Here is a 12,871-nt window from a genome sequence, read left to right on the forward strand (position 1 = left end):
AACGTATTAAAATAGTAAAACGTTTGAACTCCCCTAGGGAAACTCACCTCTGAATAGCGCAAACAACATGACGAAGGACGTAAAGCACGCAAATAACTTTTACCTACGTCCGACTAGCCCAGCAACGACTAACTTTTTCCTCTATTCTGACATACCTAGTGATGAACGACTGACTCCATACCTACTGTAGTAGAAGGAAGAATGGTACATAATGCACCGATTAGAACTTCCTGAGAGCTCCTCTGGTAATCAATAAGCCGTAGGCCGTACCTTAATCTGTATTAGTCTTAAACGGATGATTTTAGAAGTTTGTCGTGTCTAGAGCCTTCAGTGTGATAATGAATTGTTTCAAATTGTAGTTTTACAACAAATTTCAACATGATTTGTCGTTTAACAATAGAATTTATCGCAATTCTACGACATTGCTTCGTACGAATGATCATACTAATTAGGTCATCTTGCTTCAAGAGACCTCTTTCAAACACCTTCACCCTACCACACTGCCAACTTCTGTTATTGTTTTCGTGCTAAAAAAGTTGCATATTCCGATGGATTGATGCTCTTACTTGTACTTTGGTTGGTACTACTTCATTGCTGTCTGCCACATCTAACGCTGTTCCATATTTGTGAGTCTAGTTTTGCTCTAGTCTGATGAAGGAAGCTTTCACCCACGTTCTGAGCCCTCTCTTTCCCGCAACCAAACGTGGTGCTTCCGCTCGGTTACTGATAGGACGGCATGTGATGGGGGGAAGTCAAGTTGATGGAACTTTTAAATAATCGATTTAGCGTCAACATCAACTTCCTTTGCCTTGTCGACAAGGCCGAAAGCTTCCGCCGGCATGGTGTGCTATGTGAAGCCTACTATGTTCGATGTTCGTTTCAGTCGTTTTATCGTAACACACACGCTACCACAGTAGGCTAGGCCTAGAATAGGATGCGAAAGTTCTTAACAAGGTCTACTAGGATGGGGACTTTCGAACGTTTCAGATTCATCTAGTAGCAATTTCCGGATTAATTGATTAATAAAATCTAATTTACTATCGCGATCGTGAAGACATGTGTACGGAACCACTTTTAGTGAATTTTGACACCCTTTCTCACGAAATACGGCAGAATATTCAATGGTACCGTGTAGTTCCGAATCCATCGAGGTCCAACGTAAACGGTAGCAATATTCCCATCGACCCATTCTCCCTTAGGCAGGTAGATATCCCTAGCCCGGACATTGTTCTGAACGACCGGCGCAGCAATGATGTCCTCTCCAAGCATGAACTCTGCAAAATAAATGAGAACGAATTTTAGAAACATTTTCTCCGACCCAAGTACTGCCTTGACTTACGATCAAACACCTTCTGGGCCTCAAAATCATCTGGAGACACCCACCAGATGGGTGGATTCACTGGATGACCGTCGGATACAGCAAGCTTAAATCTCTCCATGATCTTCGGAGTAATTTTCTCATGTAAATCGGTCATTTTCTTGGAAATCCGCACAGTCTCCTCGTCATACTCCCACGGCACGTAGGAAAACTGAATGCTTGGCATAAATACGGTGGCCTGCAGCCACCTGATGAACATCTCCTTACTAGGATATTGATTGAAGTAACCGTTCCCGCCGACCATATCCGGCAACACGAACGGATACCCGACCATGTTCATCATCAGCAGTGTGGGAATCAACGTCTGAAGCCCATTCGACCATCCCCACGCGGAAGATTTGTCGTTCATCCGAACGAAGATCGGTAGATCTTGAGTTCGACGAGCCGAACGAACTTCCGCCAGGTTTTCGAACTTGGCCACCGTCCTAAGATATCCGTCCGTAATTAAAAACGGATGCTTGGAGCGAGGACCGTTTAACACTGGATCCGCCGGCATATAATTGGGTTCGCCTCCATCAAATTTAAACCCGTTGACGCCAAATTCCGTTTGAATGGATTTCAGACGTTCTGTAAACCATTCCGCAACCTCCGACTTAGTAAAGTCCAAATGCACCGACCCATCCGGTTCACTGTTCCACCATTGCGCTTCCGTCTGTCCGTCGTGGTTTCTGACCAGATAGTCGTTGCGAAGTGCCTCGGAGTACACTGCTTCGCAATCCCTGTTGATGAATGGATGCACCCAAAGTGTAATCCTGGGAAAACCCTTCGCCTTCAACACCCCAACGGTGTGTCTCATGCGAGGAAACTTCAAACTATCGGGCTGCAGCGATCCGTAGCACATCTCCCAGTCGTCGTCGATTTCTATCTGCCCATTGCTCCAGCCGTATTTGTAGATGTCATTCGCATACACGTAGAGCACGGAATCGTTGATTTCCTTTTTGAAGCGAGCCCAACTCGACCAAATCGGATACTTGACCATTGCTTCCGCTGGATGACCACTCGGCCTGCCTAGGATCTTCTGAATAGCTCCCATGTGAGCTCCCCGTGCGTCTCTACCAATCCCAATCTGGTACACGAAAGAGTACGTATCGTCGTAGATGTCGAACGGCAGCGATTTCTTCGCCTCCAAACACAGATAACCCGGTTGACCATAGTTCTGATCGATAAACAGGGGAGCATCTTCGTCCACGAAGACAAAGGATCCCAGCGAGTTCAACCAGTACCGTTCCGCAATGCAACAGCTATCGTCGGCTTTATTGATGTAGGAGTACTCGTTGAACTTCTGTTTCTGGACCGGCCAGTACTGCAAGGCCTGCATCGGTCCACCGAACCAGTTTACATCCACGCCGAGTTTGAGGCAATCCACTACAATTCGGGAGTGATGGCGACTTCGCCGTGCAACGGTGAACAGCGAGAAGTCCTCTCCATCCCAGTCGATGGTGAACTCGGTAACTTCCCTGTCAGCGTTCAGTAACTTGAATCCGTTATCTAGCAGTCCGAAGGCAGCATCAGATTCGATATCGTGATTCATGAGAATCGTTTGCACTGGTTTTCCATTGCGTTCCACAATTAGTTTCCTGGTTGTGGTATCGAGATTCGCCACTACATTGCTGGATCGGAATGATAAGGTGTAATTGGATGCAAGTACGACAGTGGTAATGAACGGTAGAAAGATGATGAGGATGCGAAACATTTCCTTTCCTTTCAAAAGGTTTCACTAAACTGACGGTGTGCGGAATGGACTTGGTTACCCATTGTATGAGTGCCAGATTTGTGAATACTAGATAACAATCAGCTACTCAACTGAAGTGGCTATTGATACGAGTTAAGCCTTGATTGAATAGGCTTAGGTTGATTTGACCAGTGCTGTAGCTGTCGAATAAAAGTTCAACAACAGGCACGAAAGTCCATCACCTTGTCCCAGTCTCCGGAGATAATCAAACGAAGAACTGGAATTTTCGCCCTAAATCCTCACACAATTTTGCACATTTTGATCGTTGTACTTAGTCTTGACCTTTCCGGGAAAGCTGTTCTCGTCCATGATTTTCAACAGCTCTACGCGGTCGACACGATCGTATGTCGCCTTGAAATCGATGAAAAGGTTGGGGGTCTTTCAAATATTACGTAACGCAAAACTTCTGGGATAACATTTTGTAAGCCGCATTTAGGATGATAATCGCTCGGAAGTTCTCACAATCTAACACTTGTTGCCTTTCTTGTAGATGGGATATATTATCCTTTCCTTCCACTCCTGCGGTAGCTGTTCTGCTTCCCAGATTGTGCCTGTCAGCCAGTACAGACAAATGGCTAGCCTCTCCGGGTCTATCTTCATGAGTTCAGCTCCTATACCATCCTTACCAGCTTTTTTATTGTACCTGAGCTGGTGAATTGACCTCCCTCAAAGTGGGGACCGGTTGGTTTCCATCGTACCCAGTACAGATGAAGGCATTTCCCCGTTGTCTCGACTTTCATTTCCATTCAAGTGTTCGTCGAAGTGTTGCTTCCACCTTTCGACCAGGATCACGTTCGTCCATCAAAATGCTCCTATCCTTATCCATGCACATCTCGGCTCGCGGCGCGAAGCCGTTGCGGGATGCGTTGAGCTTCGGATAGAACTCCTGCGTTCCTTGAGACCGGCACAGCTGTTCAATCTCCTCGCACTCCGTCTTCTCCGAGCGGCGTATTTTCTCCCGAAAGAGGCGGGTCTGAGAAGTGCCGTCCATCAATCAGAACGTGGTCGATTTGTGATTCTGTCTGCTGTGGTGATCTCCAGGTGTATCGGTACGGAAAGATGTGCTGGAAGTAGGTGCTGTGAATGACCATATTCTCGGAGGTGGTAAAATTAATCAGTCGTAGGTCGTTTTCGTTCGTCAGCCGATGAGAGCTGAACTTTCCAATAGTCGGTTTGAACTCCTCCTCCTGGCCAACCTGAGCGTTTAGATCTCCTCTTATGGTTTTGACGTCGTTTGCGCGTAAAAATTTTGCTTATATCAGCTTATGAAAGCATATTTGTGCTTGCGGAATCGCAGGACAATATCGAGTATTTCGTTTTGGACAGTACCGCCTACCTTAAGGACATCGTTGAGAAGAGGCTGTTCTGCGATGGCTTTGCAGAAGCATCGAACACTACTCGACACTTCGTCTAGGAACTATCTGGATGGATGACAACGTGGTGCGGTAGGTAGCGCTTTTATACGTTGGGAGGATCTCCCTGAGGAATTGCACGTACTGCTCACGGAGACACGGATTTCGAACGAGGCGTTGTTTGAGGTGGTCGATTCTCTTCAAAGCGACCGATCTGCTGTCTATTAGCTGGGAGGCGTTTTCCTTTAATGGGAGTTGCACAAAGAATCGCCCTTCGTCGCTGCGTTCATGTGTGTAGCGGAAATGCTTCTCACACTCTACTTCTTTGGATGTCACAGGATTTTGATCAGCTACTTCTTCTACGCTCCAAACACGTTGCAGAGCTTCGTACACGTTTTCGACAGTGATCGTATGGGAATACGATGGACCTTGATGGAATAATTCTTCTAACTCTCCGGTGAATACCAAACCAAGATGAGTATCACGCAGCTCTAGTAGATGCTCTGCCAACTAGTACTGACCGGACTTGATAATCTTGAAGAAGAGCTCATTGCCCATCAGCATATCGATTTCTTGAGGCACATTGTAGTCTGAATCCGGGTGGAATACACCAATCAATCACATCGATGTTGGTACTCGGAATTCTGCCAGTCACTGCTGGGGTGATAACACAATCTACCGTGGCACGATAATCACTATAACGGGATCGGAACTTAACGATGGCCTTCTCCATGCTAGTTGTCGTTCGATTGTTGACGCCGGAAATCTTCACATTTGCTGATGAAATCTTTGCTCATATGGCTTCGGCCATCTTCTTCGTTATTTGCGACCCGCAGTCTAGCAGGACCCGACAACAGTGAGGCTTACCTTGGGAATCGTAATTGCTGTTAATACGAGGACGGTTTTCTTGGTCGGAGCTGTTTGGATGGAACACGATGACGTCACGCTGTGTGAACCTTGCGGTCTGGTTGCACTGGATGTGCTTGCTTGGACTTCTTTCAAAGCTGGTCTCGATGTGGACTCCGATGAAGCTGTCGGTTCAGGCATCTTGCTTTCGGGCTGGCTTAACTGAAATCTTGTATCGTCGTGAAGCTGAGTATGATGACGTTGGCGACACTTCAAGCACTTTCTGTCGGATGGACAATCCTTCAGTCGATGACCCTTCCTCAAGCAATTGAAGCACATGCCTAAGGAAGAAGTCGCATGAAGGTGGGGCGTGGAAGAAAAATCTCCACACGCGCGGGAAAGAAACGGTAGGAAAAGGATTGCAAAATATGTTCACGCATCACATGACTCATTCCGTACACGGAACACCCCTGATGCCTCAATCAAAATAATTTCTATCTTTCAAACTTACCACTGAATGAAGGCTCGTTAGTATGCCATACACATTTGGGGAAGAATTGGAGTCATTGTGACAAGCTTCCACTTGTGTATGTGAACGTTCTTCGAACGAATAATTTCACCAAATTCAACAAAACATTTCGTCGAGAATCCAACAGCGGAGAATTCGGTAATATTCAATACTGTATCTCGGTACTGGTTTATGGACAAAAGGTCGAAAGACAAAAGGTCGAAAGGACAAAAGGTCGAATACGTTTTGCATGGTGGGAAATTTTTCCTTCTTTGAAAAAAGATTTTCGACCTTTTGTCCCTTCTTTTTTGTTCTTCGACCTTTTGTCCTTTTGACCTTTTGTCTTTCGACCTTCTGTCCCTTCGACCTTTTGTCTTTCGACCTTTTGTCTTTCGACCTTTTGTCATAGATTCCTCGGTACTTATTCTACCGAAGCGTCGACAAACCATATTTTTACTGACATCTCGGCTAGCGTTATCGAGATTTGGTGAACAATTACCGAGATCTCAGGAAGACCAAAAAATTACCACGTGATTAATGGACAGCCCCTTAGAGGAATCTTTGAGAAAATATTTGGGAAGCCATGAAAAATCCTTGGAGTAGTTCCTAAACTCTGCAGTTTCCTGTCTTTTTAATTATTTTTTTCGTAAGCTCTTGTTAACAATTTGTGCAAAAATACCAGGAATACCTAATTGTGAGCGGCGCGGTAAATGGCTGGGCATGGCGTACCATTGGTACCTCGCGTACCATTGGTACCTCGCGTACCTGCAGGAATAAAATAGTCCCCTTTGTGCGGTCCTTAGCCTCTTGCCCAGCAACTCCTATCCCTACCTCCTCGTGGTACTGGCCGGGGTACGAGTAACCTTGGAGAAGATCGGGTAACCAACCCCCGGTGGGAACTTTGGTCGTATGCTGACAGGGAAGGGGGGGTTTGCTTTTGCTTTTGCCTTTGCAAACCTGGAGCGTCTGTACTCCATGTTAGGAGCGGCTCACAACAGCGTCCGTTCTCCATGTCAGGGGCGGCTGATCATCGTCCGAGTGCCAGAGAAGGACTCTAAGCTAAACTGCGCACTATGGCCCTCCGAACATTTAGGGGGAATGGTCCTCCGGAAATCTAGGGGGTTGGTGTCAGGCCCTGCAAGACAACCGTAAAAACACATCAGCACAGGAACGTCAACGAGAGAATACGGACCGGAACAATCGGCAAAGACCACAGCGACGAAAAAGGACTAGCGATTGGAAACAGCTTTCATAGTGATGGGTGATATGCAAAGGCGCATGATCGGGTGGTGGCAGATCGATGAACGAATGTGCAAGTTAAGAATCAAAGGCCGATTCTTTAACTCCAGCATAATCAACGTGCATAGCCCACACTCCGGAAGCACTGATGATGACAAGGACGCATTTTACGCGCAGCTTGAACGCGAGTACGACCGCTGCCCAAGCCACGACGTCAAGATCATCATAGGAGATTTGAACGCTCAGGTTGGCCAGGAGGAGGAGTTCAGACCGACGATTGGAAAGTTCAGCGCCCACCGGCTGACGAACGAGAACGGCCTACGACTGATTAATTTTACCACCTCCGAGAATATGGTCATTCACAGCACCTACTTCCAGCACATCTTTCCGTACCGATACACCTGGAGATCACCACAGCAGACAGAATCACAAATCGACCACGTTCTGATTGATGGACGGCACTTCTCAGACCCGCCTCTTTCGGGAGAAAATACGCCGCTCGGAGAAGACGGAGTGCGAGGAGATTGAACAGCTGTGCCGGTCTCAAGGAACGCAGGAGTTCTATCCGAAGCTCAACGCATCCCGCAACGGCTTCGCGCCGCGAGCCGAGATGTGCATGGATAAGGATAGGAGCATTTTGATGGACGAACGTGATCCTGGTCGAAAGGTGGAAGCAACACTTCGACGAACACTTGAATGGAAATGAAAGTCGAGACAACGGGGAAATGCCTTCATCTGTACTGGGTACGATGGAAACCAACCGGTCCCCACTTTGAGGGAGGTCAATTCACCAGCTCAGGTACAATAAAAAAGCTGGTAAGGATGGTATAGGAGCTGAACTCATGAAGATAGACCCGGAGAGGCTAGCCATTTGTCTGTACTGGCTGACAGGCACAATCTGGGAAGCAGAACAGCTACCGCAGGAGTGGAAGGAAAGGATAATATATCCCATCTACAAGAAAGGCAACAAGTGTTAGATTGTGAGAACTTCCGAGCGATTATCATCCTAAATGCGGCTTACAAAATGTTATCCCAGAAGGAAACAGCTTTCATAGTGATGGGTGATATGCAAAGGCGCATGATCGGGTGGTGGCAGATCGATGAACGAATGTGCAAGTTAAGAATCAAAGGCCGATTCTTTAACTCCAGCATAATCAACGTGCATAGCCCACACTCCGGAAGCACTGATGATGACAAGGACGCATTTTACGCGCAGCTTGAACGCGAGTACGACCGCTGCCCAAGCCACGACGTCAAGATCATCATAGGAGATTTGAACGCTCAGGTTGGCCAGGAGGAGGAGTTCAGACCGACGATTGGAAAGTTCAGCGCCCACCGGCTGACGAACGAGAACGGCCTACGACTGATAGATTTTGCCGCCTCCAAGAATATGGCCATTCGTAGCACCTATTTCCAGCACAGCCTCCCGTATCGGTACACCTGGAGATCACCTCAGCAGACAGAATCGCAAATCGACCACGTTTTGATCGATGGACGGCACTTCTCCGACATAACCGACGTCAGAACCTATCGTGGCGCTAACATTGACTCCGACCACTACCTGGTGATGGTGAAACTGTGCCCAAAACTATCCGTCATCAATGATGTACGGTACCGACGCCCGCCCCGGTACAATCTCGAGCGGCTGAAACAACCAGATGTCGCCAATGCGTACGTGCAGCATCTTGAGGTAGCGTTGCCGGATGAGGGCGAGCTCGATAGGGCCACTCTTGAGGACTGCTGGAGGACAGTCAAAGCAGCCATTAACGACACTGCCGAAAGCATTGTCGGATATGTGGAACGGAGCTCAAGAAACGATTGGTTCGACGAGTAGTGCCAGGAGGTTTTAGAGGAGAAGAATGCAGCGCGGGTTGCAATGCTGCAGCATGGTACGCGGCAAAACGTGGAACGATACAGACTGAAGCGGAAACAGCAAACCCGCCTCTTTCGGGAGAAAAAGCGCCGCCTGGAAGAGGTGGAATGCCAAGAGATGGAGATGCTGTACCGTTCTCAAGAAACGCGGAAGTTCTATCAGAAGCTCAACACATCCCGCAAAGGCTTCGTGCCGCGAGCTGAGATGTGCCGGGATAAGGATGGGAGCATCTTGACGAACGGACGCGAGGTGATCGAAAGGTGGAAGCAGCACTACGATGAACACCTTAACAGGCACAGAAGGTCAGGACAACGAAGGCGATGGCTACGTCAGCACAGCGGACAGCGGAAACCAACCAGCTCCCACGATGGGGGAAGTTAAGGATGCCATTCAACAGCTCAAGAACAACAAGGCCGCTGGCAAGGATGGTATCGGAGCCGAACTCATCAAGATGGGCCCGGACAGGTTGGCCGCTTGTCTGCATCGGCTGATACTCAGAATCTGGGAAACGGAACAACTACCGGAGGAGTGCAAGCAAGGCGTTATATGCCCAATCTACAAAAGGGCGACAAACTGGAGTGTGAAAATTATCGTACAATCACTATCCTAAACGCCGCCCACAAAGTGTTATCCCAGATTCTCCTCCGTCGTCTATCACCTATAGCAAACGAGTTCGTGGGAAGTTATCAAGCAGGTTTCATTGACGACCGCTCGACAACGGACCAGATCTTTTCCGTGCGGCAAATCCTCCAGAAATGCCGTGAGTACCAGGTCCCTACGCACCATTTGTTCAACGATTTCAAGGCGGCATACGATAGTATCGACCGCGTAGAGCTATAGAAAATCATGGACGAGAACAGCTTTCCCGGGAAGCTCACAAGATTGATCAGAGCAACGATGCGTCCAAAAACTGCGTGAAGATCTCGGGCGAACACTCCAGTTCGTTCTAATCTCGGCGGGGACTACGACAGGGCGATGGACTTTCGTGCCTGTTGTTCAATATTGCGCTTGAAGGTGTTATGCGGAGAGCCGGACTTAACAGTCGAGGCACGATTTTCACGAGATCCGGACAATTTGTTTGCTTCGCGGACAACATGGATATCATTGGAAGAAAATTTGAAACGGTGGCAGATTTGTTCACCCGCCTAGAACGCGAAGCAACAAGAGTCGGGCTAATGGTGAATGCGTCGAAAACAAAGTACATGCTGGTTGGCGGAACTGAGCGCGACAGGACCCGCCTAGGAAGCAGTGTTACGATAGACGGAGATACCTTCGAGGTGGTGGACGAGTTCGTCTACCTCGGATCCTTGTTGACGGCTGACAACAATGTTAGTCGGGAAATACGAAGGCGCGTCATCAGCGGAAGTCGTGCCTACTATGGGTTCCAGAAGAAACTGCGGTCAAGAAAGATTCACCCCCGCACCAAATGTACGATGTACAAAACGCTCATAAGACCGGTAGTCCTCTACGAGCATGAGGCGTGGACTATGCTCGAGGAGGACTTGCAAGCTCTTGGGGTTTTCGAACGCCGAGTGCTAAGGACGATCTTCGGCGGCGTGCAGGAGAACGGCGTGTGGCGGCGAAGGATGAACCACGAGCTCGCTCAACTCTACGGCGAACCCAGTATCGTGAAGGTAGCTAAAGCTGGAAGGATACGCTGGGCAGGGCACGTTTCAAGAATGCCGGACAACAACCCTGTGAAGATGGTGTTCGCTACGAATCCGGTCGGAACAAGAAGGCGTGGGGCGCAGCGAGCTAGGTGGATTGACCAGGTGCACCAGGACCTGGAGAGCGTGGGTCACAGTCGAGGATGGAGAGAAGCGGCCATGAACCGAGTGAATTGGCGAATTATTGTTGGCGAGGCTTTATCAAGATAATTGATGTAAAGCCAAATAAGTAAGTTCCTAATTGTAAGCATAATCCCTGAAGAAAATCTCAGCTGTAAAAGCAGAGAACTTTTTTGAAAAATTTGTGGAGGATTCATTGGAGTTGTCAATTTTCAAACGAAATCTCAAGAGTAATAGCTTTAGGATTCATAAAAAATATTCTGTTTAATTTTCTGGAGAATTTTCGGAAAGAATCTCAAAAGAAATAGAAGGATATAATTCAAGAGGAAGTACTAGATGAATACTTGAGGGCATTCCTGAAGCCATACATAGAGTTTCTAGAAAGATACCTCTAAAGAATTCTAGGTTGCAGTTATCGAAGATAATTTTGCTAACTGAATTAAACACTAATCTTGGGTAGGTAGAGATAAGCTACAGATTATGTTTCAGAAAATTAAACTTGTTATTAATTTATTCGAAATAGAAGTTAAAACAAAATAACAACAAATTTGCTCCTTGAATAAATTGATAATGTTAATATTAGTTCTTTGAATTCAAACCAATAACTCAGAACTATTAGCTTGCCATTCAACAACTTAATTTGAAATTATTATGTTATTCCAGGTCCAAATTTAGTTAGTATTTTCAGTTATTTTAATTTTTGTTTCAAACCAAAATTTAATTCTTAAATCTTTACCTGGGATGGGCTTCAAACAAAATCTACATGTGAATAATTTCCAGACCAAACAACTGAAAAAAAAAGATATAACAAGAACCATGAAAAAAATAAACCAAACTGTTTTCACAAGGATTGATAAGAGAATCCGACCAAACTTACTAAGAATATTTCTAAAAGTTGTGATATAACGACAACTATTACTGCATGTGTTTTATCATGAATTGAAAAAAATCACCCAAAATAATTCAGGTTTCAGATTTAGGTTTCTTTCAGATATTATGCCAAAGATTTTTCCAGGATTTCGTTTGGTGATTCTTTTACGGATTTCCTATAGGATCCTTAAAATTCCTGCCCCCTATTTTTCAAAAGCAATTTTATCGTTCAAAATCGAGAATATTTACAGGAAAATGTGTTCACTGTGTTCTATTCGCCATCCGAAATACAGTGAACACATTTTCATCGAATAATTTTTAGTTTTGTACCGAAAAAATGCTTTTGAAATTTCGATGATGACGATGATTACGATGACGGAGCGTTGAACGTTAAAGAATCTGGGAGGCTTTCCCTTAGAAATTCGAAAGTATTGATTAAACTTCTGTATTGCGGCGCTCATTTCAAATCCACATCCAGCGGCGGCGGTAACGCGCAGAAGATATGCGCGCAATTCAAACCCAACGTCAAGACTCAAGTAGGCTTGGATTTTTTGTTTTTCAAGGACGCAAATGTTTGAAATTTGCTAAATCTGAAACATTTGGTTATTTTTATTATCACTGCGACGGTATATCGACATTTTCAGATAAACGCATTACGTGGATTTATCTTGCAGAGCACAATATAAACTCCTGATGAACTCCTGCAAGGTTTCTTGAAAGGACTCTTGTGTAATTCTTAGTGGATTTTCTAGATAAATTGCTAAGATAATCAATCAAATCTCTGCATAATATCCGGTAGCGACTAATTTTTTGTAATATTTAATATAGGTGTGGGACGGAGTAGTGTTTGATCCTTCGACCTTGACGCTTGCTCCTGCGGTGGCGAGTGATGAGGGCAGGATCAAACATGTCGCGCGTCGTTCGCTCAGAGAAATGAAAAAGCGCCGCGGATCGTTAGTAGTGTTTGATCTATTGATCGCGTCGCTTGCTCTTGCGTGGGCGAGTGACGAACACTTGTTCGGCGTTCAATGCGATTATCGAATTATTTCGCGAATCCGGTTAGGCGTGATTATATCATGGATCGCATCACCAAACATTGGTGACTCCCAGATCTCTACCTTATCCCACTAACTCAATATCCCTTCCATGACAACCGTGGTGATGCAGAGGTGATCTCGGTCTCTAGTAACAACGGTTGTCACATTAACATTCCTTCCCTTCCCCGATGACCGTAAGGACGTGGCCGACGCTGTTATTGGCTTATAAATTTGAGCTATCGATTTGTG

The 12,871-nt window shown here is 46.3% G+C and overlaps 2 protein-coding genes across 10 annotated transcripts in view; one reads left to right on the forward strand and one right to left on the reverse strand.

Annotated features, from left to right (window-relative positions):
• Positions 1–12,871, forward strand: part of LOC23687408 (disks large 1 tumor suppressor protein) — a 181,970-nt gene that overhangs the window by 47,927 nt on the left and 121,172 nt on the right. The gene's annotated exons all lie outside the window — the stretch shown is intronic.
• On the reverse strand, positions 1,004–3,086 carry LOC5572031 (uncharacterized family 31 glucosidase KIAA1161). Its single transcript, XM_001660086.2, has 2 exons — positions 1,340–3,086; positions 1,004–1,274 (listed from the first exon to the last, which is right to left on the reverse strand). The coding sequence occupies exons 1-2, from the start codon at positions 3,069–3,071 to the stop codon at positions 1,075–1,077; spliced, it is 1,932 nt and encodes a 643-aa protein (XP_001660136.1). The 5' UTR covers positions 3,072–3,086; the 3' UTR covers positions 1,004–1,074.

Source organism: Aedes aegypti, chromosome 1, assembly GCF_002204515.2.
Source record: "Aedes aegypti strain LVP_AGWG chromosome 1, AaegL5.0 Primary Assembly, whole genome shotgun sequence".
NCBI classification, from domain to species: Eukaryota; Metazoa; Arthropoda; class Insecta; order Diptera; family Culicidae; genus Aedes; species Aedes aegypti.

Bases quoted from the DNA above. Each gene is read 5' to 3' on its own strand.
- LOC5572031 (XM_001660086.2), bottom strand. From the start codon at position 3,071: ATGTTTCGCATCCTCATCATCTTTCTACCGTTCATTACCACTGTCGTA. The intron at 1,275-1,339 runs GTAAGTCAAGGC...TTTATTTTGCAG, and splicing joins GGCCCAGAAGGTGTTTGATC to AGTTCATGCTTGGAGAGGAC.